Source organism: Acipenser ruthenus, chromosome 49 (assembly GCF_902713425.1).
Source record: "Acipenser ruthenus chromosome 49, fAciRut3.2 maternal haplotype, whole genome shotgun sequence".
Lineage (NCBI taxonomy): Eukaryota > Metazoa > Chordata > Actinopteri > Acipenseriformes > Acipenseridae > Acipenser > Acipenser ruthenus.
Window position 1 is genome coordinate 8,735,095 of NC_081237.1, and position 24,268 is coordinate 8,759,362.

The window sequence follows — 24,268 nt, forward strand, 5'->3', positions numbered from 1 at the left end:
TAGCTTCAGTCTTTATGAGTTTAACTGTGAGATTACACTGCAGCACGACGTGCAGTCCTGAGAATCACTCGAGCGGATTCCGTGCCGAACTTTCCCGCAGGAAGTCGGTTCACTTCACACCCGTTATCCGGATCTCGCCCTTTTCAAAATGTAATTGTATCATATTTATTTATTTCATAGCAGACGCCCTTATCCAGGGCGACTTACAATCGTTACAAGATATTATTATTATTATTATTTATTTATTAGCAGACGCTTTTTAGACGATATCACATTTTAGACGATATCACATTGTTTTGACATACAATTACCATTATCGCGCATTTTTATTTATAATTTATATATTTCATAATATTCGAAATGTCAGATAAACCTCAATGAAAAAAAAAAAAAACATTTTAGACGAGATCTTTAGTGCTGCAGGAGGCCCGTTGTTTTCTGCATTTAGTTTTAAAAGGAATACATAAAACACGCCATTTATTGAGATTATATATCTATACTAACTGAACGTTATGGTATGTATTTTTAAACATAATAATATTAATAATAATAATAATAATAATAATAATAATAATAATAATAATAATAATAATAATAATAGCAGGTCTTATCGCACACGTTTCATAAAACCTCCTCATTCTTCTAACATTTTCGAGCTGTAGTTAAATGTATGCGCCTCTATTATAAGGTTATTTTGTAGTGTTGTTTATTTTTTGTTACAAACCGATTTTCTTTTTTCAGATGAAATTACAAAAGGCTCCCTGTGCTGGTTTAATGAATCCAGAATCAGGTTTGCACTTAAACACAATATAGAGCAGAATATCAATAGACTTTATGAATACATTTCTAATGTTCAATTTGTGGGAAAGTTTAATATTTAATGATGACGAAAATGTACAAGAAATATGATTTGAAACCTTGTTTTATTATTATTATTATTATTATTATTATTATTATTATTATTATTATTATTATTATTATTATTATTATTATTAATAAAGCAGAATGCTATCCCGAGTGTTTTATTTGAATATTCTGATCCTCCGCGTTTCTTTAGGATTCGGGACGCGGTTTCCGGTTACAGGCCGTCACCGCGCTGCTAGTTTGACGTGGTTAATGTGTTTGTGTTTATATGGAAATAACCCGTTTACAAGTATCTGTATTACAAAAAATAACAAAGAAACGGAAAGTGTTTGAAAAAAGGGAACGCGAAAGTGTACAAGTTTAGCAGAGCTCCTATAGCCGTGTCGATAATGAAATACCAGTGAACCCAGTACAGCCAGTCGAGAGACTGATCGAAATGCGAACCCGGAGATTCTCCGAGTCCACGGTTATTTATCAAGCACCACGGCCGATTAAATACGTACTGGATTAAACACAAACTACCCGCAGTGCGATCTTTGAAAATACAAATGCGTTCAAACAGAGCATTGGTAACAGTTCTATCTGACCAGCGCTGACAGATATTTTTATTTAACCATAAATTTAAAAAAATGAAATCAAATTCCAGATCACTTGTATTGGGCTTCGTTGATGGAGGCTTTTCTCGATCGATATATCGACAAACTGATCAATCCACTAAATTAATTAATTAATAAACAGACAGCATTCCGAGAAATTCAGAAGATATACGAGCGAAACGCGTTTATTTTTTTAACATCATTTTATACCAATCAGACATGTTGTTTCTGGTAGAAAAATAGATTGTTAACGTGCAGAATTCGACCCGATTATTTATCCAGAAGTTCAGCATTGAAATAAACACGTTTACTGCACACACCCGTGTCTTAAACTATATCCCGCATTATGATGACCCAATAATATTTCTCCTATGAACCTAAATGAACCTCAACCTGCGAGTTCTGATCTCTAAAAACACAACCATTTCATGAACATTCGCATGTTTTAATTATACCAGGAAATTGCTGATCCGGATCAAAGCTGTGTAGAAATGTTCACCTAAAACAAACAAGCAAAAAAACATCTTAAAAAACGAGTAACATCTCATTAAAAAAATAATTAGATGGACGCGGTAGAGAATGCAAAATATATATTTTTTAAAAACAGTGTTTTAACCAATTTCAACACAAAATAGCTGGACGCGCTTTGAATGCAATTTATACCTGTTATAGAGTTTGTTTCATCTTGTCAAAGTTATTAGGCTGATAAACCAACGCAATTATATTAGGTGAAAGTGAATGCATTTTTTAATTATCATTTTAAATCAGAAAAAAAATCTAATTCTCGCATAAATGAAACAGCTAACGACGTGTAACCCTTTCCCTCCCGCCTATTCATTCTCCAGCATTGCTTTTAGAGATCACCGATGCTTTGACTGCATTTGTACAGTGCGTCCCGTGTGCGCTTGTAATGAGCCGGTGGAGCAGCGACTCAGCCGCGCGGGAGCTCCCTGCGTTGAGAACACATTTGGACTCATTAGCAGCGACCGGGGCCGGTGTAATCATCCACCGCTTTCAAGCAAGGAGTCCAGTAACAAGGCAGGCCTCGCCGCAATGGCGTTAAGATGAAGGATTCGCTCCTGATCACTGCAATACATTTTCTATAGACATGCTCTGCGGATCAATAGAGGTACTTTAACCCCAGCGTGCCCGGCAGCGTCTCCGCGCTATACAGCGCCCTGCAGGCAGCTTGGCTCACACTGTGCACAACGTGCAAAACAAGAGTATACGAGCCTTCAATACTGCAACGCTGCAGGGAATACTGAACGTGTAATATTATTATTTATTATTATTATTATTATATGTTTATTTAGCAGACGCCTTTATCCAAGGCGACTTACAGAGACTAGGGTGTGTGAACTATGCATCAGCTGCAGAGTCACTTACAATTACATCTCACCCGAAAGATGGAGCACAAGGAGGTTAAGTGACTTGCTCAGGGTCACACAACGAGTCAGTGGCTGAGGTGGGATTTGAACCGGGGACCTCCTGGTTATAAGCCTGTTTCTTTAACCACTGGACCACACAGCCTGCGGCAGACAGAGGCGCTGACAGTACTCGCTAATGAAGAGAGAGAAACGCGTAATGAGTGCATTTAAACGACAGTACACGCTAATGAAGAGAGAAACGCGTAATGAGAGTGAATTTAAACGACATCTATCAACTTTCTAAACATCAGCAGTAGCCCTGTAGTCTGGAAAAGGTTCAGCAATACTGTACACAACGTTACTACATTCATTCAAATCAGACTCAACCCAAAAAGCAGTGTCCTATAACCCCGCCCCATGTCCTATAACCCCGCCCCCTGTCCTATAACCCCGCCTCCTGCCCCGCCCCCTCACTTCCAGCGGTCACGCACAGTGTCAGGTGCGCTTGTTAGTCCAGTGCCCCCTGACGTCATTGCAGGGCCGCAGAGTTAATTCAGTGCGAATCAATCAATCGACGATCCATCTGTCGCGATCAATCGATAACTAAGAAGTTAAGCAGGAGAATGTTAAACTGTCCTGTTTGGTTTTTAAATTGCTAGATCGGTTTGGTAAAGATTCTTTGATGAATCCAGTTTGCATTCAGGTACAAATGTATTTCTTTACACAAACACACACTTACACTGCTAAATTAAAATGAAAACGCGCTGCATCTTCACTTACAGCTGACCTCGTATTTTATCAAATATATTCAGTGTATTTATATTTTAAATGAGGCATATTTTCAAAACCTTTCATTAGGTCGTTACTCCTATTTTATTAAAACAAACAAACAAAAAAGACCCCCAAAAACCCACCTTATTTATTTATTATAAAGACAGACAGGACTGATTCGTGTACATTGAGCTCGCGTTTGTTTATTATAAAGACAGACAGGACTGATTCGTGTACATTGAGCTCGCGTTTGTTTATTATAAAGACAGACAGGACTGATTCGTGTACATTGAGCTCGCGTTTGTTTATTATAAAGACAGACAGGACTGATTCGTGTACATTGAGCTCGCGTTTGTTTATTATAAAGACAGACAGGACTGATTCGTGTACATTGAGCTCGCGTTTGTTTCTCAGAGATGCAAGAGGATCGCATTATGTTGTTGTTTTTATTGTTTTAAACATACCCCTATACAACTTGATTAGGACTGAACACAGTAGACGGTCAGTTAGTTCTGCAGCTCCTTACGAAACACATCACAGACAGCAGAGCTTGTGCTGCACAGGATTCTGTAAGCCGGGTTAAACACTTTCATTGCAACACTTTTTTTTTTGCAGCTGTGTCAATTGTTATCAATATATAGGTGATAAAAACTGACACAGCTGCGAAATATATATAGATGCATCCTACACTTGATTGTGGACAACACCGTTGCCAATATGGTTAAACTGGTGTAATAAATAGATTCTGTATTCAGACAGACAGACAGGCAGACAGACAGACAGACAGACAGACAGGCAGACAGACAGACAGACAGACAGGCAGGCAGGCAGGCAGGCAGGCAGACAGACAGACAGACAGACAGACAGGCAGACAGACAGACAGACAGACAGACAGACAGACAGACAGGCAGGCAGACTCTCAGCGGCTGCAGCAGCAGCAGCTTATCTCGCGCGCAGGGAGAGGATTCCTTCCCAGACTCAGGTTCTGCTCTCCTTTGTAGATGTTCTATTGATTCGTTATTAAATATGATTGCTGTCGGTTCAGGGTTGGGGCTGAGCGGTGTGTTTACTTTGGGCGTGTCGCTGTTTCTGCTGCTTTACTGGCGGCGCCAACGTGTGCCGAACAAGCCATCGACAAACAGCAGTACAGAACACCTTATCCGCTCAGCAGAGTTACTTTAGAATAGTTCAGATAAAGAGAATCACAACCCGGCTACCATGTTTGCATTCAATACAGATAGCAAAGCGCCGAGATACATAGAGACACTAAGACAGGCATGTATACACACACACACACCCACCCACCCACCCACACACACGCACACACCCACACACACACCCACACACACTCACACACAGACACACACTCACCCCCCCCCCCCCCCCCCCCCCACACACACGGGTTCAGTTTAACCAATCTTAAGGTGGTGTTCTAGTGTGTGCGCGTGTGAGGAACATTAAAAAAACGTGCCTTTGTTCTGCTCCTTATTGCTCCTTACAATTCGGGCTGCACGAGTCGGCCGAACGTGTGAGAAGTGCATTGATGAGCTACCGAGTGGTGACGTCAGGAGCCGAGACTCTCTCTCTCTCTCTCTCTCTCTCTCTCTCTCTCTCTCTCTCTCTCTCAGCCTTTCGACACCAGAACATATAGCCGACACACACACACGCACACACGCACACGCACACACACACACGCACACACACAGGGCTACAGCACACTAGAGAGAGAGAGGCGCGATCTGGTAGCAGTCATACACACCCGCACACAGGCACGCTCTCTCACAGCGCTGGCTCCACTGCTGCTCCCCGGCTGTTTGCAGACAGGACGACACAGACACCGGCACCGATATCCACTCGGAGAGACAGAGAGAGAGAGAGAGAGAGAGAGAGAGAACCTCATCACATCATGCTGGATTGACTGAGGAGCTGGAATAGAAATCAATGGCTGAGCTTTGAAATCGTTTAAATTTATCTGTTAGTAAAAGAGGGGGAGAGGGGGAGAGTGAGAGAGGGGAAAACAAAACAAATAAATAAATAAATAATTTCAGCTATGGAACTTACAATGGACAATCTTGGGAATCTGCACAGCGTGTCTCACTCGCAGTCTGGGGAGCTCATGAGCGCTTCCCACGGCCGGCAGCCCTCTCACCGGAACCTGGTGTCGCACAGCCGGCCCGCTATGGTCTCCAGCATGGCTTCTATCCTGGAAGGAGCGGGGGATTACCGGTCGGATCACAGCCTGGCAGGGTCCTTGCACCCGGCCATGAGCATGTCTGCCTGCGAATCCCAGTCCGGCATGAGCCTCAGCAACACCTACACCACGCTGACCCCCCTGCAGCACCTGCCGCCCATCTCCACGGTCTCTGACAAGTTTCACCATCATCCCCACCACCACCATCACCACCACCACGCACACCAGCGGCTCGCCGCCAGCAACGTCAGCGGCAGCTTCACCTTGATGCGGGACGACCGGAGCCTGGCTTCCATGGGCAACCTGTACAGCCATTACCCGAAGGACATGTCCAGCATGGGCCAGTCGCTTTCTCCGCTCTCCAACGGCCTCGGTTCTTTGCACAACTCCCAGCAGACCCTCAGCGCCTACGGCCCAGGGGGTCACCTGTCCAACGAGAAGATGCTTTCGCCCAACGGGTACGAGTCGCACGCTGCCATGCTGTCCCGGAGCGAGGACCACTTGGCTCGGGGGCTCGGGGGGCCGGGAGCCGGCATGATGCCAGCGCTGAACGGCATGCACTCGCACGGGCACCACCATGCCCAGTCCAGTGGCTCCATACTGTCCGAGAGGGACAGACAAGCGGCAGGCGGATCTCAGGGCGTGGGGCCCGGGCAAGTGGAGGAGATCAACACGAAAGAGGTGGCTCAGAGGATCACGGCGGAGCTAAAGCGCTACAGCATCCCGCAGGCGATTTTCGCGCAGCGGATCCTGTGCAGGTCCCAGGGCACACTATCGGACCTGCTGCGGAACCCCAAACCGTGGAGTAAACTCAAGTCGGGCCGGGAGACCTTCAGAAGGATGTGGAAGTGGCTCCAGGAACCGGAGTTCCAGAGGATGTCTGCGCTCAGACTGGCGGGTAAGTGAGGAGGGAGAGGCGGGCTGAACCGGCGAGCTATCCCGGGTCCAGCTTACTCAGTGCGTGCATGGGTAGGGTACACACAAATACAGGACGGGTTTGCTAGGATATGGAAGCACAATCAAACCCACTGTGCAGCCCAGAGAAGGAAATGCGTTCTGTATTTAGATACACGAAACAGCATGCAACAGAAACACTGCTGTGCAGAGCAGACCGCACAGCTGTGTCAATACACGCATGGGCTCATGAACCCCATTCCAGGTACGATCCACGTGTGACGGGGTGATCAAGCCGGGTTACTGCGGAGAACTGGATCTACAATAACACTGACTGCGACAGGAAAGATACAAATCACTATAGCTCTCGGTTTATGTTCTGTTAGCCAATAAGAAAGCACTGAATTTGCGAACGCCTTTGTAAACGTATTTTCGGCAGGTATCGTGTGTATATATATATATATATATATATATATATATATATATATATATATATATATATATATATATATATATATAATTACAGGCTATCTCTCCGCTGTGTCGGACACTTGACTAAAGGTCATATTCGTGTATTCCAACATGCCTTCTCTCTCTGCCCCCCCCCCCTAACGAGCTCCAGTGTCACCCGGGAGCAAACACACACACCAAGCCCGCCTATCGCTGCCCCTCAGCGGGTCAGAATGAGATGACCTCTCGGTGATCGATACCGCGCTTCCCAGCGTTCATTTTAAAAAATGTCAAACTGATCAAGGATCGATTCCGTTCTCTAAAAAAAAAAAAACTACAAACAAACACACAGCTATCCACACAATTCTATATTTAATTCTCTGTAGGAGTGAGAGGGTGTAACATTCTATTTAATATTTTACAGTACAAGACAGCGTGCATGTATATAGTGTACACACACACAGGTATAAACTGCTATTAAAAACGCAATGCATTTCTGTTTTCATATCTCTAGTAATCTCCCCAGCATGGCTGCGGACTATTATTATTATTATTATTATTATTATTATTATTATTATTATTATTATTATTATTATTTATTTCTTAGCTGACGCTCTTATCCAGGGCGACTTACAATTGTTACAAGATATCACATTATTTTGACATACAATTACCCATTTATACAGTTGGGTTTTTTCACTGGAGCAATCTAGGTAAAGTACCTTGCTCAAGGGTACAGCAGCAGTGTCCCCACCTGGGATTGAACCCACGACCCTCTGGTCAAGAGTCCAGAGCCCTAACCACTACTCCACACTGCTGCCCCTACTGCTTATTAGTAGTGTGTATATATATGTATATATATATATATATCTCTCACTTTATATTCTGTTTATCTCTGATTGTTTTCCATAATTTGCAAATCACACAAGCAGAGAGGATCAGATTTCAGACAGTGGCAGGAATGTTTAAAATATACATAAAAACCCATCGAGAGGAGACACGCAGGACTTCAAACGCTGTACTGAAGAGAGAATCTATTGAGACATGGAGACCGAGAAGCTCCTTCTGCTTCCTGGAGGGAGTTTCTATGACATACAGCTTGCATTGTGCGGAGCGTATCACCTCAATGCACAGATTACCCGCTCTCTTTCTGTTTGTGTATATATATATATATATATATATATATATATATATATATATATATATATATATATATATATATATATATATATATATATATATATATATATATATTCTGTAGCCTTCTCTAGCAGTCTTGAGCTGTGCAACATGCTTTGTGCTTCACGCCCAGCTCCTGGGTGCAAGGTTAGTGTAACGCTATTTTACCTACAATCCCGTATTTCACCGCCTCTTCAATTAGCCGTGCACTTCCAGTCGATTTACGATTGAAAAGCAGTTAATGGGATGCAAATGGTCCCCGTTCTTTTACAGGGTTCTGGTAAATAAAGGTTTAAACACTGGCCCCATCGTCTCTTTAAGTACCTCTGTTGTTAAACCTAATTGAGCAGCAGGTTTTTATATCTTACACCGACACAATAAAATAAACAGGAGCGAGCTCAGCGGCACAGGGGCCGAGTCTGCAGCACGGCGTCTCCTACACCAAGAGAGCCGAACAACCTGGAGAACAACAATAATATTACAGTAGAAATGAACAACAAATATATATATATACCCTTGAAACACACACACAGACACACACACACACGCACACACACGCACACAGACACACACACACACACTCGCACACACACCCCGGAATGTATATTTTATATGTAGGGTTGCATCCTTTATTCGTTATAGAATAACCAGCGGGATTACACAGACCAAAACAGAAGCAGCAAAAAAGCTCTTTATTTCTTTAAGTATTAGGAGAGTCGTATTTTTATTTGCTGTTGTCTGTAAATTGATATTTTATATGTTTTATATAGAGGCGTAATAAAAAATAAAAATTAAAAAATAGTAATGCGAGCAAGTTATATTTTAAAAAATAAAGCAAGTACAGGCTGAACCAACAGCAACGACAAAAACAATAATATATATATATATATATATGTGTGTGTGTGTGTGTGTGTGTACATATATTTATATTTTTTTTTTTACCAAATACATAAATATCTGTAAAAGGAAATCGATAATCGGTTGCATAACGGCGGTAAATGAATGGCACAAAATGAGTCTTTTAAGAGTTTTAAATATTCAAAACATTGAAATGTATTTTCCCCCTAAGTCCTAAATAACACGGTGTTTCGGTGTGTAGTGCTGCATTTGATGGATAATTGTATTGTACAGAAAGAGTAGCTTGTGAGGTTACAATACACGAAGCCCCTAATGATAAACTCTCGACAGCTTCTCGGTCCACACGTTAAACACAATTACAAAGAGCAGATTCGACCCCCCACGCATGACTGTCACCCTTTACAGGCATTCTGTTTCGTGGTTGCGACAGTAATCTGCTCCAGTGCAAGTCCGGTCATTTCCGACACGATGACAAATGGCTGGCATACAGACAGTCGGAATACATTGTAATTATTGCATTTAAATGCGCAATTATGCGGAATGCGCGTGTGTGCTTGAGGGGGTAGAGGGGCTCTCCTCCAGCCACTGAAATCAATACATTCAAATTACTATTCTGAATTCATCAGTCACGGCAATCGATTTCAAACACCACGTACATATACATACATACATACATACATACATACATACATACATACATACATACATTATATATATATAAAGACATGGAAAACAAGTGAGAGAGAGAGAGAGAGAGAGAGAGAGAGAGAGAGAGAGAGAGAGAGAGAGAGAGAGAGAGAGAGAGAGAGAGAGAGAGAGAGAGAGAATGGCTGGGATCTGCTGTATGTTAGTGACCCCGGTTCGCTGTTATATACAAACAGATGTATTTCTCCAAATATCCCAAATACTGGCGGAGGAGAGCGCGAAAAGACATATGAGCGTTTGTTAATGCACTTATCAGTGTAATGCTGTTGAGCGCCGTCAATATGATGGATTGGTAACTGTTCAGTCTGAAAACGCGTGTGGAGGAAACTCTTCCGAGAACACGCGGGTGCAGTTTTAGATTCCCGCAGTGGCTTACGCGGGGGTCGGGGTATATCATTCTGTACCCATTTGCATTGTACCCACATATGACAGAGAGGCCACTCCGCTTCTCTGAACGCTGCGGTGCGCTGTCTGCTCCTGCCCGTTCGGCACAGTTAATACAAACCCTGCGCTCGCATGAGATCTACACCGTGGTGTGTGCTGCAGCCAGAGTGAATGTACACTGGGATCCCACGGGCTTTTCAAACAGCCGACCCCAGATCATACACCCTGCTAGTGTTCCTCTGACTTGTATTGAGGATACGAGGCTACCAGGAGAAATACGCGTGATCTGAAAAACACCAACACAGCTCTCACCATTCAAAATACTCAGATGTGTTTATAAGACGCGCCTTTCCTGCTCAAGTTGCTATTTAAGATCCGGTTTCTGTTTGTATCTCGAGTCACACAATATGAATCTTGAGGTTTCCGAAACCCAATTGTAACAGAACGCGGATTCTCGGGACACCAGGAAGCACAAATGAAATGAAAATATATCAATGACATCGCGTATGAGAACCCCCTCCCCGTGTGGCTGCGGTGCGAGGGAGGAGGACACGGCTGCGCTGCGAGGGAGGAGGACACGGCTGCGATGCGAGGGAGGGGTGACACGGCTGCGCTGCGAGGGAGGAGGACACGGCTGCGCTGCGAGGGAGGAGGACACGGCTGCGGTGCGAGGGAGGAGGACACGGCTGCGCTGCGAGGGAGGAGGACACGGCTGCGGTGCGAGGGAGGAGGACACGGCTGCGCTGCGAGGGAGGAGGACACGGCTGCGCTGCGAGGGAGGGGGACACGGCTGCGCTGCGAGGGAGGGGGACACGGCTGCGGTGCGAGGGAGGAGGACACGGCTGCGCTGCGAGGGAGGAGGACACGGCTGCGCTGCGAGGGAGGGGGACACGGCTGCGGTGCGAGGGAGGAGGACACGGCTGCGGTGTGAGGGAGGAGGACACGGCTGCGATGTCGCTCTCAGGCTCTGTCTGGGACACGCTTTGGTGGACTAATCCCAGTTAAAGATTGCATTAAATGTGGAAAATCATTCGTCTCTGCATTCGTGCTGAATTCAACACTCCATCTCAATGTATTTGGTCGGGTCAGTAAAGAACTGATCGATACGGATAGCCACTGCATCGATCAATTCTTTCGACTCAATTCACTCCCGCAGGGCAGCCGGCTCTCTGCGTGCTGGGGTGAAGAGAGGGAGGGAGAGAGAGAGTGAAGAGAGACAGACAGACAGAGTGAGTGAGAGGGAGAGAGAGACAGAGTGAGTGTGAGAGAATGGTGTGTGTGTGTGTGAGTGTGTGTGTGTGCTCTGTGGTGTGTGTGTGTGAGTGTGTGTGTTCTGTGGTGTGTGTGTGAGTGTGTGTGTGTGTGTGTGTGTGTGTGTGAGTGTGTGTGTGTGAGTGTGTGTGTGTTCTGTAGTGTGTGTGTGTGTGTACAGCCTCGCTCTCTGTGAAGTCTTTTGCCTGTGTTGGTGGCAGGGAATGTAGGTTTGTCAAGGCTGTCAAATAATAATTGCATTATTTTTTCTACAGTACCAGAGACAGCTATATAAAGAGAAATACGACTACTAATACATTTCACGCCCAAGTATATAAACCGGCAGCATAAAATTACATGGATATTGCAGTACATTTATTTCATCATATTAAATATCACTTACAGCAATTATACTTTATACAAAAATAAAAAGACTCTTGGGCTCCCTCCCTTATTTGCATCGCGGGGCCATAATGTGCCCGTGAAGCGCTACAGACTCAATGTGAAACAGGTGCGATTTTCATTTGGTTTAGCACGGAGAGGGGCAGAGGGGGTGGACTGGGCAGCTCCCCCATCCCGCTCCCTTCCATTCCCCGCAGCCCGCTGTAGCGGTGCTCCTTCTGCTGCTGCTGCTGCTGCACTCAATCGTGATGTATTAGTTTGGCTCAGTAAATAGGAGATCGATAAACAAGCCGGACCTCTGAAATTGCCCTCGCAGCTTTCCTCTTCACCACACTCCTATAGCCAGCCAGCCGACCGGACAGACGCTTCTCTGCAATGCATTATTCATGGAGGGGTTCTAACGTGGCTTTGTGGCCAGCTCGGAGGCGGCCGTGGCGGGCTCGGTTATAAGCTGGCTACCCATACCCCCTCTCCATTCACAAGAAACAGGCCACTATGGACATTATATAACAGAGAGAGAGAGAGAGAGAGAGAGAGAGAGAGAGAGAGAGAGAGAGAGACACACACACACACACACACACAGAGTCCATTGCGGTGTGTTGTTTTCTTTTGGGAATACAATGGCACCAAGCAGGAGTAGTTTGTACTGTAATATATAATATAATATCATATAATATCATATAATATACATGTAGCCTCAATTTCTAATCGATTGTTTCGTTTTCCAGAAAAAAACAAGCAAAAAAAGAGAGAAGGTAGAAAAACAGAATCAGAAAAGAGAGACAACAAACACACGCGCGGTCGCGGAGGGGCTGCCAGGCGGAGGGACGGGTCTGACAGCGCAGCGATATTACAATCCCCGTGAACCTGTCAAACCGAACACGACCGCGGGCTCCACGGCCTCGGCACACTCTGGCATTCGTATTGTGAGCGAGACACCTTCATGTGCTTCAGTTTCCATCATCAGTCTGAGGAAAAGACACCCGGATGTACTCGGGCCCAGTTTCAAACCCAGCTGGGACCCCTTTCCACCGGATCGGGAGATTCCAACCGAACAGGAACTCGCGAAGGTTGCAAAGCAAAAGGAACTGACTTTGTGCGTTTTTTTTTGTTTGATTTTGATTGTAGCTTTTGGAATCTTCTTTGTAACTGGAATGGCGTCGATTGTGAATTCAACAGCCACACACACACACACGCACACATTTCCCACAGTGCTTCTGACATTTAAAGTTCCGATTGATTTTCACCTTTGAACACGAGTAAGAGCCCCGGGTTCTTGTATCGAAGCCTTTTAGTTTTAACACGGGAAAGCCAGAAACCTCACTGAAGCCTTAAAATAAAATCAATCAGTTTGCAAACTAAATCTATAGCGATGCATAGAGATTCATGTCAGGACACTTGAATTGCACAGTATTGCGCTATATATACAGCCACCTGACACACAGCTATAGTATATTGTAGGAGCTGCACTGAGAATTCGTTGTTGGGTTCTGCAGCCGTGTAACCCATTATAGAAACGTGTATTTTTTAGCCAGAGAAAGTCCGACCACACATTATTTGGCATGTGCTGTATTATCTAACGAGTCTGGGGGCGGGGGGAGTTGCAATCAACGTGCAATGCCAATTCTATCTTGAAGCAAACTTCTACACTGAAGAACAGAAACGAGAAGGCACGGGTATTGTGTGTATTGTGCAAGAAACCTTCTCTTGTTCTGACTGTGCACAGAAGCTTGTGCGATGCTGGCTGTATTGCTGTTGTGCTTCAGTTCCATTAAAGGTATTTCAATACAATGGATTGTGGATTGCTGTGATTACCACACTGTGACGCGAAGCTCCCCCACAGAACACATCCGAGACGAAGCGTTCTTCACCCGTGTGGAGTCCATTATGGGTATAGCACCTATGTAATAGCAGCGCATTTCCTTAGACATCGCCGGTGCGTCATCAGTACACACTCCAGACAGTGCGATCCGCGGAGGGCTGGGATCATGGGGCGGTAGAGAGGGAGGCAGGCATGCAGACAGGTACTACTGCGAGCAGATCGATGGACACTTTAATAATTGATAGGCGAGTCGGTGAGGAGTGCGCTATAGCCGGGGTAATTGGATATACAGCGAGCCAGGCAGGTGTATGAACGATATAGTGACAGTGTAACTCAGCGGTGTTATCAGGGTTATTGGTTATCCGGAAGATGCTGTCGTTGTGCACAGATCACATGGAGATCTGCTTGAGAGCGCGCTCAGTACAGATCCACACTGTACTGGATGCGCTCCAGAGACGCTGCAGGCTAGATCATTGCAGGCCAGTCCCGGTCAAGGTGAAATATTCAGCGCTGAGAGTTTCGAGTGCACAGCGGCTACAGCTGGAGGTGACATATCTCTGCGATTAGGGTACTGTCTATGGAGGGAGGGAGGCAGGCAGGGAGAGCGCTGTGTGTGTGTGTGTGTGTGTGTGTGCGCCTGTGTGTGTGTGTGTGCGTGTGTGTGTGTGCGAGAGAGAGAGAGAGAGAGAGAGAGAGAGAGAGAGAGAGAGAGAGCAGTGTGCGGAGGGTATAGAGGGGGGCTGTGCTGTACATTGTAAAGGCTGATCCAGCGCCAACTGAATCTGTATTGATTTCCATCCAAGCGCTCCTTTCCATTTATACAGCAGGTCCCCATCCCCCAAAACACACGCACATGCATTCGCACCCCTCCTCTCTCTCTCACACACACACACGCACACACACAAATACATTATGCATAACACACACACAAACAGTGGAAGAAACACAGCAGTATGATTGCTGGATCAGAATCACAGAGAGCTGTATAGAGCTGGATCAGAATCACAGAGAGCTGTATAAGACTGGATCAGAATCACAGAGAGCGGTATAGAGCTGGATCAGAATCACAGAGAGCTGTATAGAGATGGATCAGAATCACAGAGAGCTGTATAGAGCTGGATCAGAATCAGAGAGAGTGGTATAGAGCTGGATCAGAATCACAGAGAGCGGTATAGAGCTGGATCAGAATCACAGAGAGCTGTATAGAGCTGGATCAGAATCACAGAGAGCTGTATAGGGCTGGATCAGAATCACAGAGAGCGGTATAGAGCTGGATCAGAATCACAGAGAGCTGTATAGGACTGGATCAGAATCACAGAGAGCGGTATAGAGCTGGATCAGAATCACAGAGAGCTGTATAGAGATGGATCAGAATCACAGAGAGCTGTATAGAGCTGGATCAGAATCACAGAGAGCTGTATAGAGATGGATCAGAATCACAGAGAGCTGTATAGAGATGGATCAGAATCACAGAGAGCGGTATAGAGCTGGATCAGAATCACAGAGAGCTGTATAGAGATGGATCAGAATCACAGAGAGCTGTATAGAGCTGGATCAGAATCACAGAGAGCTGTATAGAGATGGATCAGAATCACAGAGAGCGGTATAGAGCTGGATCAGAATCACAGAGAGCGGTATAGAGCTGGATCAGAATCACAGAGAGCTGTATAGAGATGGATCAGAATCACAGAGAGCTGTATAGAGCTGGATCAGAATCACAGAGAGCTGTATAGAGATGGATCAGAATCACAGAGAGCTGTATAGAGCTGGATCAGAATCAGAGAGAGTGGTATAGAGCTGGATCAGAATCACAGAGAGCGGTATAGAGCTGGATCAGAATCACAGAGAGCGGTATAGAGCTGGATCAGAATCACAGAGAGCTGTATAGAGCTGGATCAGAATCACAGAGAGCTGTATAGAGCTGGATCAGAATCACAGAGAGTGGTATAGAGCTGGATCAGAATCACAGAGAGCTGTATAGGGCTGGATCAGAATCACAGAGAGCGGTATAGAGCTGGATCAGAATCACAGAGAGCTGTATAGGACTGGATCAGAATCACAGAGAGCGTAATTTTTGTTTTGTGAATTAAATATACAGCGCAACCGCGCTTGGGAAAACCGAAGTTCCTGTGTTGGGTCGTATTTTTAAAGGGGCAACGAACCCGTGTGGGTGCAATCCTTTACAATATATATATATATATATATATATATATATATATATATATATATATATATATATATATATATATATATATATATATATAAATAGTATAGCTGTGCATTAATTCATGTTACAGTGTAAATCAACCCAGAGTCAGTACTGACACACGTTCCTCCCCCTGGTGCGACTATAAAGAGAGCCACATTCCAGTGCGTTGTAACAGGTTGCATTGTAGCGCTCAGGTTTTCGATGTGAATGCGTGGCTCGGCCCCACCTCGCCCGAACTGGTCTCTAATCCCGCTGGTCTCTTTGCACTATGCGGATCACACCTAACGGGACAGCGTGTTCATTGCGTCACGGACAGCGTGTTCATTGGGTCACGGACAGCGTGTTCATTGGGTCACGGACAGCGTGTTCATTGGGTCACGGTTTGAAAAGCATTCAGCTCTGTACAGCCGGAGTCACGTGACACAAAGCGTGCAGTTTGGAAGCACCTTTTTAATACGACTTTTTCAATCCCCGTGGCCTGCATATTAAAATCGATTTGAAATGACATAAAAACAGTGCGAGGGCCCGTTACATTGAATTAAAAATAATAAGCATGTTATATATTTGTATTGGCCCTACCTATATTATATTTCAAATATAGAAACCATTGGTAAAACACCTTTTTAAGAACTAAATATGCCTTAAAAAAAAAAAAAAAGATTGTTGTCGACTTTCACCCTGTGTGGAGTTTTGTCTGACTCGAGATAGAAATAGTAAATGCAATAAAATGCGAGTCAATGGCAAGTCCCCACAAACACAGAAACGCAAAAGTGTGTGCGTGTGTGTGCGTGTGTGTGTGTGCGTGTGTGTGTGTGCGTGTGTATGTGTGTGTGTGTGTGTGTGTGTGCGCGCGTGTGTCTCTCTCTAACTGTGTCTGTGTGAGTGTGTGTGTGCGCGTGTCTCTCTGTGTGTGTCTGTGTGTGTGTGTGTCTGTGTGTGTATCTCTCTGTGTGTGTCTGTGTGTGTGTGTGCGTGTGTGTGTGTGTCTCTGTGTGTGTATCTCTCTGTGTGTGTGCGTGTTTTAACAGACATGTGAGGGTGCAATACGTCTTCGTTTGCTCATCAATGATGCATGGGAATAGAAGATCGATGATATATTTGAATTGATAATAGAATCGCTTTTATATTTAGACACACTGAGAAAACAAAAACTGCTTCTGTCTTTAGGACTCTATAAAACCGGGAAATATTTTCAAAAGACCAGTCTACCTCTGCAATGAGCTCCCCAAGTCGACTGGTCGCGGTTTCATCATAGATAGATAGATAGATAGATAGATAGACAGACATGAAATACAATCTATAAGCGAGAATTTTAAAGAATGCAAACACATAGGCCTGTCCGGACAGTGCATTGATTCCAGATAGATCGACAGCCAGTGGAGACTGTAAGAACTAGCCGACAGAAATCTAGTTGCAATATTGACTCTGAAAATATCCGCTAACCCTTTTAAAGCACAGCCTTCTGAAGTGCAACAGAACGGTGTTGAAAGTACGGGCAGAGTTTCGATCCGGCTGCGAGAGATTGCGTTTCCTCACCTGACGAGTAAACCTGAGAGGGTTAGCCGTGAAACAGGCACTGTGTCCGGACGCGGCTTATCTCCGCCGCGCCGACAGCCCATCGCTCCACACACACAACAGCAGCAACAGTGAGTCCTCTATAAACAAAAGGCAATTCGTAATAATAATAATAATAATAGTATATATGTTTTCAGCATTAAGCAATATATACATTACTAATATACATGTGTGTAATGCAGGATACAAGGGCTGTGCGTGCTATTATAGCGAAACATTGTGTAATGTTAAAATAGACTAATACAGTACTGCATTTTAATAGTAATAATAATAATAATCATAATAATAATAATAATAATAATAATAATAATAATAATAATAAAGCCCACGGCTTGGATTGTGTTTATTTATGTATGTATTTATTTAACTAGAACGCATGTGTCGTTTTTAACACTAACTTGTGTTGTATTTTTTTACGAGATATTTAATGCGTCCTATCCAGGGATATGCGAACACTTAATACATTTACTGAAGCATTTACAATCCTACACACCGTTTACATGCGCAAGACTATACAATATACGACACTCTGTCAATGCATTTATAACGCAATGTTAATAGGACACTCTGTCAGTGCATTTATAACGCAATGTTAATAGGACCTGAAGCAATGAAGTATCGAGTTGCATACTGGGAAATCATAAACCGACTCGAGCGGCGCTATTACCGCCGTGCTTGGTCTGCATGGATCAGATTAATCCGAGGTTATTGACGGGAAAGGGTTAACAGACCGCCACAGACACCACAGAACAAGTGAATACCTGGAGAGAAAACAACGCCAGTGGAGATGGAGAGTGTGGTTTAAATGTGCGTGCGATGGAAATGACCGGAGTGGCGGTCTGGCATGAGAGAGACGGTCATACAGGCCGGACACAGCCAGGCGGACTGCTCGCCCTGCTGAGAATGAACATCACCTGCACCCAGGCCCGTATTAAGGTGTTTGGGGGCCCAGGGCTACTGACATTTCAGGGGCCCCCTTGGAGAACCCCCCCCCCCAAGCACAAACTCATACAATACCAACACAATCATGTCATTCGAATAGACAGTGGACAGCGTTACCACTCACATCACAGTAGCTATGGCATGCAAAATAGTGTGGTAGTCGGTACTACCACTAACTCTCATTACCGACTGCATCGTTTCGAATTAAATCAACGCTAGTTGTAGTCGGTGGGACCATGTTTCAGGCAGCACAGCATGATATGACATTAGACAAAAACTTAGTGTAGTCGGCGCTGCTCTCAAGCCTCCTTAACATTGCAAAGTATAAAGACACATTTGACTTACCATTGCTAGATCTTATGCTTTCTTGCCTTAAAACTTAAAAAATAATTCCTTACTAATGTCCGTGAAGTCCAGTTGGCGAAGCAGGTCATGTTCAGTGAACATGAGAGTTAAATGATTGAGTCATTAAATTCAGTAATTCATTAAATTCTCTCTGAGGCGGAAAAAGTACTGTCTTACTGGCAAATAAGGGGACACTTGCTCACCTAGTGCGACCTCACCTCCTCAGTTATCGGACCCCAACATGCCGTATCAGAGCTAGCAATAGCATTATCTGTTTTGTCAGTTTCTCTCGCCTTAAATTGGCAGTTCAATGGCTGGCTCTCGTTTTTCTCCTCTGCTGTAGTGGCTGTGCACCCAGCGCTAACCGACTCGCTGCTCTCTGCTTGCTCCTCTGACTCATGTGGCTCTTCCTAACTTTTCATTCTTCTGACACTGACTTTTAAAGAGTTTAGTGAGTTTTGGGGTACTATTTATAACCTCCTCGGATTTAGCTAGTTTGAGTTTAGTGATTTTTCTTTTTTTCGCACCGCTACTCAGCTTTTCTTATTTGAGTTAGCATAAGATTTTTTTTATTTCGTCAAATAACTACGGCATGCCAAAAGGACACAAAATGTTTTAAAAAATAGGCAAATTGTTTAGTTTAGTACGTGCTTTTTTATTTGCCAACCGTTATCAGTTTGACTTTACAGCAGTGGTCCTCAAAGTAATTTGGGCACGGGCATAAATTGATCTTACTTGGCTGTTTGCGGGCACGCTGACTATTGCATAGGTTCTTCTTATAGTGTAACGTTATATAGAGAGAGTTTTAGTGGGAGTTATTCTTTGTTTACGCTGATAAGGCCAAGTCTCAGGCAGTAATTGTGTGTGCTGCGCTTATTTTTCAAATAATTCATATAAAATACGCAATGCAAATATTTTTAAATAACATGTTTACATAGATAACCATGAATAAACTAAAATAAGAGGATAGCGTCTCGCTTTGTGTCAATTTGTCAAATCTGTCAACACTACTCTTTTTTAAAGATCGGTCATCTCCCAGTACAATTATTCAGAGAAAGTGGATTTGTAACTTAATCTACTACGATGTTTCCCTTGTCTGGTGAAATTAAAAATATATATATAGAGAAAATTCAATTCTAAATACTGAAATGTATTATTTTTCTCAATAACAGTCGGCGAAATTCAGTGTTTACCCGGCATATTAACAGTCCGCCTCTGCTCACGAATGATTGGACAGCTGTCGGATCTTTCACTTTCCCATTGGCTACTCACTCGCCTTCAATTTTCATGCAGAATACCGTGAACGGCCTCTGCTTAATTATGATTGGACAACTGCGTAAACTTGGCAGATATTTGATTCTCCTATTGGTTAAACTTACTGTCAGTACCTGCAACTGAAACAGACAGAGTTAATGTCCCACCCAGCTAATTTATGGTTGGGCTACCGCAGAGAAAATGCAGATATTCAGTTGGATGATCGTATCGCAGAGGTACTTCAGGAAAGAAAAAAATATGTCGAGTACGTACAAGCACAGCATAAGCGAGCAGCACAGAATTTGCCAGCGGGCACCACTTTGAGGACCACTGCTTTACAGGGACGACGGGGGCCCCCCTAGAGGCGGGGCCCCGGGCTTCAGCCCATGTAGCCCATTGGCTTAACACGGCCCTGCCTGCACCAGGCGTGGTTTAATACCGCATATTAATATTACCCGGGCATTCTCTAACACAGGGAGACGCCGCGCGCGTTCGCAGTATTGCACGATATCGATCCTTGGATATGTCATCGATTCTGTATCTGCTGCACCGACACACACGAAACGGACATTCCATTCACAGCCATAAAAAGAACTTACTTATAGAAAGCGGGTATAGATTTCTTAAAGGCGCCACACAGCCATTCAAACCGGTAAAAATCAGACAAAAAACATTGCAGTTAGAATTGTGTTGAGAGGAACTGTATATTTAGAATCTGTATTTCCTTCCTTCGCAATTCATCAACCCTCTAAAACGGGTCTGTGTGAAACAATAATTGTGTTGTCCTTAACAATTATCCAAAACATTGTTTTAAATTATATTTTCAAAATAATAATAATAATAATAATAATAATAATGTGGAGTAGTGGTTAGGGCTCTGGACTCTTGACCGGAGGGTCGTGGGTTCAATCCCAGGTGGGGACACTGCTGCTGTACCCTTGAGCAAGGTACTTTACCTAGATTGCTCCAGTAAAAACCCAACTGTATAAATGGGGAATTGTATGTAAAAATAATGTGATATCTTGTAACAATTGTAAGTCGCCCTGGATAAGGGCGTCAGCTAAGAAATAAATAATAATAATAATAATAATAATAATAATAATAATAATAATAATACAGGGATAGTGATTGTATTGAATATTGAATGGCATGTCTTCTACTAGGGGAAATGTCCCCGCGTTTCATTTTAAAATCATTTGTATAATTGCACAAACGCCGTTTTAAAAGTACAGTAGATTAGCTATCGATACACCAAATTAAAAAAGAAAAGAGAAACAGATTCTCCCTTGTTCAGATCATTTGCAATTCTGAACCTCAGTTCAGACACGCTGCACATATTTAAACTCGAGTCCCTAATCTGAGCAGAAGCGCGCCGCTTGATATCCGATTGTCCTAATCAATAATAGCCAGCCGTTTCTTACAATTAGTTCTGCGGAAAATAATAATCCGCATGCGCACTCCATCGTGTAACAGGACAGGGGCTGTATGTATCCCGAACCACAGATTACTGCGATTAAAAGAGGCTTCAGGTATTATTTCACCATTCATCCTGCAATGTTGTTTATATATGTGTGTATATCGCATAACTGAAATTGTACAGCCTATTCACAATACATTTAATATGGGACAGTGATGTGAAAACACATTTATATTATATAGCCTATTATAATACAATTAGAGATGAATCCAATATTGCATATATAAAATAGTGGGCATAATACAAATATTATTATTATTATTATTATTATTATTATTATTATTATTATTATTATTATTATTATTATATAATAATAATAATAATAATAATAATAATAATAATAATAATAATAATAGGTATGTCATCAAGATGTGACGCGATAATACATGTTTGCTGTCCATTTTAAGTATTGTGGAGTTTCACATTTTACATTTTAAAATACAACTCTTTTTTTTTTTTTTTGGATGAATGCGCGGTGTTTTCTCCTCCGCGTGTAAACCTCGCTATGCGTGTTCACTGTCAGCGACATTACATTCTGTGCAGGAGAACAGAGCACGCGCACCGAATTGTTTTAGTACCGGAACCACGCTTGCACGAGTATCACCGGGTTTTGCAGATGTATGGCACGCGTGATTCCCTTCATAGTTAGTAATCGACCGATCAATAAGAAATCGATAATCCTGGATTCATGTTATGAGCCAAATCAAATAATTGTGTAAAAGAGAGAACGAAAAAAAAACAGAAAAAAGCCCATTGGATTTCAAAGAGCTTACATGTGTTGAGTGGCTTAATATACACTTCTAATGAAAGGGACGCTGCTCACTATTATTATTATTATTATTATTATTATTATTATTATTATTATTATTTATTTCTTAGCAGACGCCCTTATCCAGGGCGACTTACAATCGTAAGCAAATACATTAAGTGTTACAATACAAGTAATACAATAAGAGCAAGAAATACAGTAAATGCAAGGACATTAAAACAAATATAATATTTCTTCAAAAATTATAACAAATAAAAACACTTTATTAATATATCCTTATTTTGTATATTGATCTATTGAAAATGGTATACAATAATTATGATCACATTCTGAGCAGGTGCTTCAATTCTGCCGCGTCTACAATATAGGTACAGGGTTCAGCAAACCAGTCAAAAGCGGCTGTTTTCATTGTTACTGTTACTATGTGAAGTAATTACATTTCGAGAAGCTGGAGCCCGATTGTGATGGAGGCATGTTTATTTACGCCTACGCTTTCTTTTTTCCCCGGATCTCCTGGTATTGGTACCGAGTCGGCGCGTTCGGGCTGCGGGCCCCGGGTGTCTGCTCTCCGGCTCAATACTCCAGCCTCTGCCCTTTGCCCCTTGGTAATCACGAGCCCGAGTTGTGTCCTTAATGGTGGAGGCGCCAGACAGATTCCAGGATCGGCCGTTTTCTGTTAATATTAAATCTGTTTTGTCTCGATTTCTAATAATACGAGTAGGAAGTATCTTCTAAGCCGCCGCACCCCTCCTCCTCCAAAAATTAATAAAATAAAATCGAATTAAAAAACAAAAGAGATGCAAACTGCAGAAAACCGCTGCCATTTCACAGAGTAACGAACAGCACTCGCCAGTGTTTATTTCAATGTGTGTTTTTAGATGGAACAAAACCAAATAATGAAATAGATAGACAACGCCCTTGATGATTCAGAGCTATTTCCACCTCGAAGTGAATAAACAGAAGTGCACAGAACCACTGGTAGGTATAATAATAATAATAATAATAATAATAATAATAATAATAATAATAATAATAATAATCCATGTGTTTTTCCATTGTATGCTTAGTGTCAGTGTTATGCTGCGCCAGCCTCGTGTTTTTCAATACAGCTCAGCTGAACCCGGCCGCTTGACCTTTGAAACGATTAGCAAAACTCGTCCGGCTGATAAAACTTTTGTTCAACTCATAAATCTCATCGAATAATAAACCATTCGACATTTATTAGCAAAGGATATAGGCCGTATGTCACGAAGGGAAAAAAAACTTAGCAAATGTATAGGCCGGTGTAATAATAATAATAATAATTATTATAATTATCTATTTCTTAGCAGACGCCCTTATCCAGGGCGACTTACAATTGTTACAAGATATCACATTATTTTCACATAGAATTACCCATTTATACAGTTGGGTTTTTACTAGAGCAATCTAGGTAAAGTACCTTGCTCAAGGGTACAGCAGCAGTGTCCTCCACCGGGGATTGAACCCATGACCCTCCGGTCAAGAGTCCAGAGCCCTAACCACTACTCCACACTGCTGCCCAATAATAATAATAATAATAATAATAATAATAATAATAATAATAATAATAATAATAATAATAATAATAATAATAATAATAATAATAATAATAATAATAATAATAATAATAATAATAATAATAAACGCGTCTGCAGTGTGAAAAGGCCGCCTGTACTGCAGTAAGAAACACACCCATGTTAAAATGAATGAAGCGACGCGTTTAAGGCTACAGCACAGTTTGTTACATTAAAATTAATTTGATGTTATCCTTCAGCACACACGTGTGTGAATAATCGATTGGAACAAGCTCTTAATATAGTTATTATTTAGTAGCAGTCGTAGCAGTTGTTGAATCTAGTTCAGCTACACCCACCCGCCCTGTACTGTAAGCATCTATAATGTAATCCTATACAACGCATATATAACGCAACGGCACAAACGC

The 24,268-nt window shown here is 43.0% G+C and overlaps 1 protein-coding gene across 2 annotated transcripts in view; it reads left to right on the forward strand.

The window, feature by feature from the left end:
- Positions 1–5,263: 5,263 nt before the first annotated feature.
- The window catches only part of LOC117401527 (one cut domain family member 2-like), a 33,926-nt gene continuing 14,921 nt past the window's right edge, over positions 5,264–24,268 (forward strand). Inside the window, exons 1-2 of one of the 2 annotated variants that reach the window (XM_059015122.1) lie at positions 5,264–6,687; positions 12,641–14,129. In XM_059015122.1, the coding sequence (XP_058871105.1) occupies positions 5,649–6,687; positions 12,641–12,777 (1,176 nt within the window). In that variant the 5' untranslated portion in view covers positions 5,264–5,648 and the 3' untranslated portion in view covers positions 12,778–14,129. Of the gene's footprint in view, positions 6,688–12,640; positions 14,130–24,268 lie in introns of those variants that run through there. The other variant, XM_059015121.1, reaches the window with a different exon arrangement.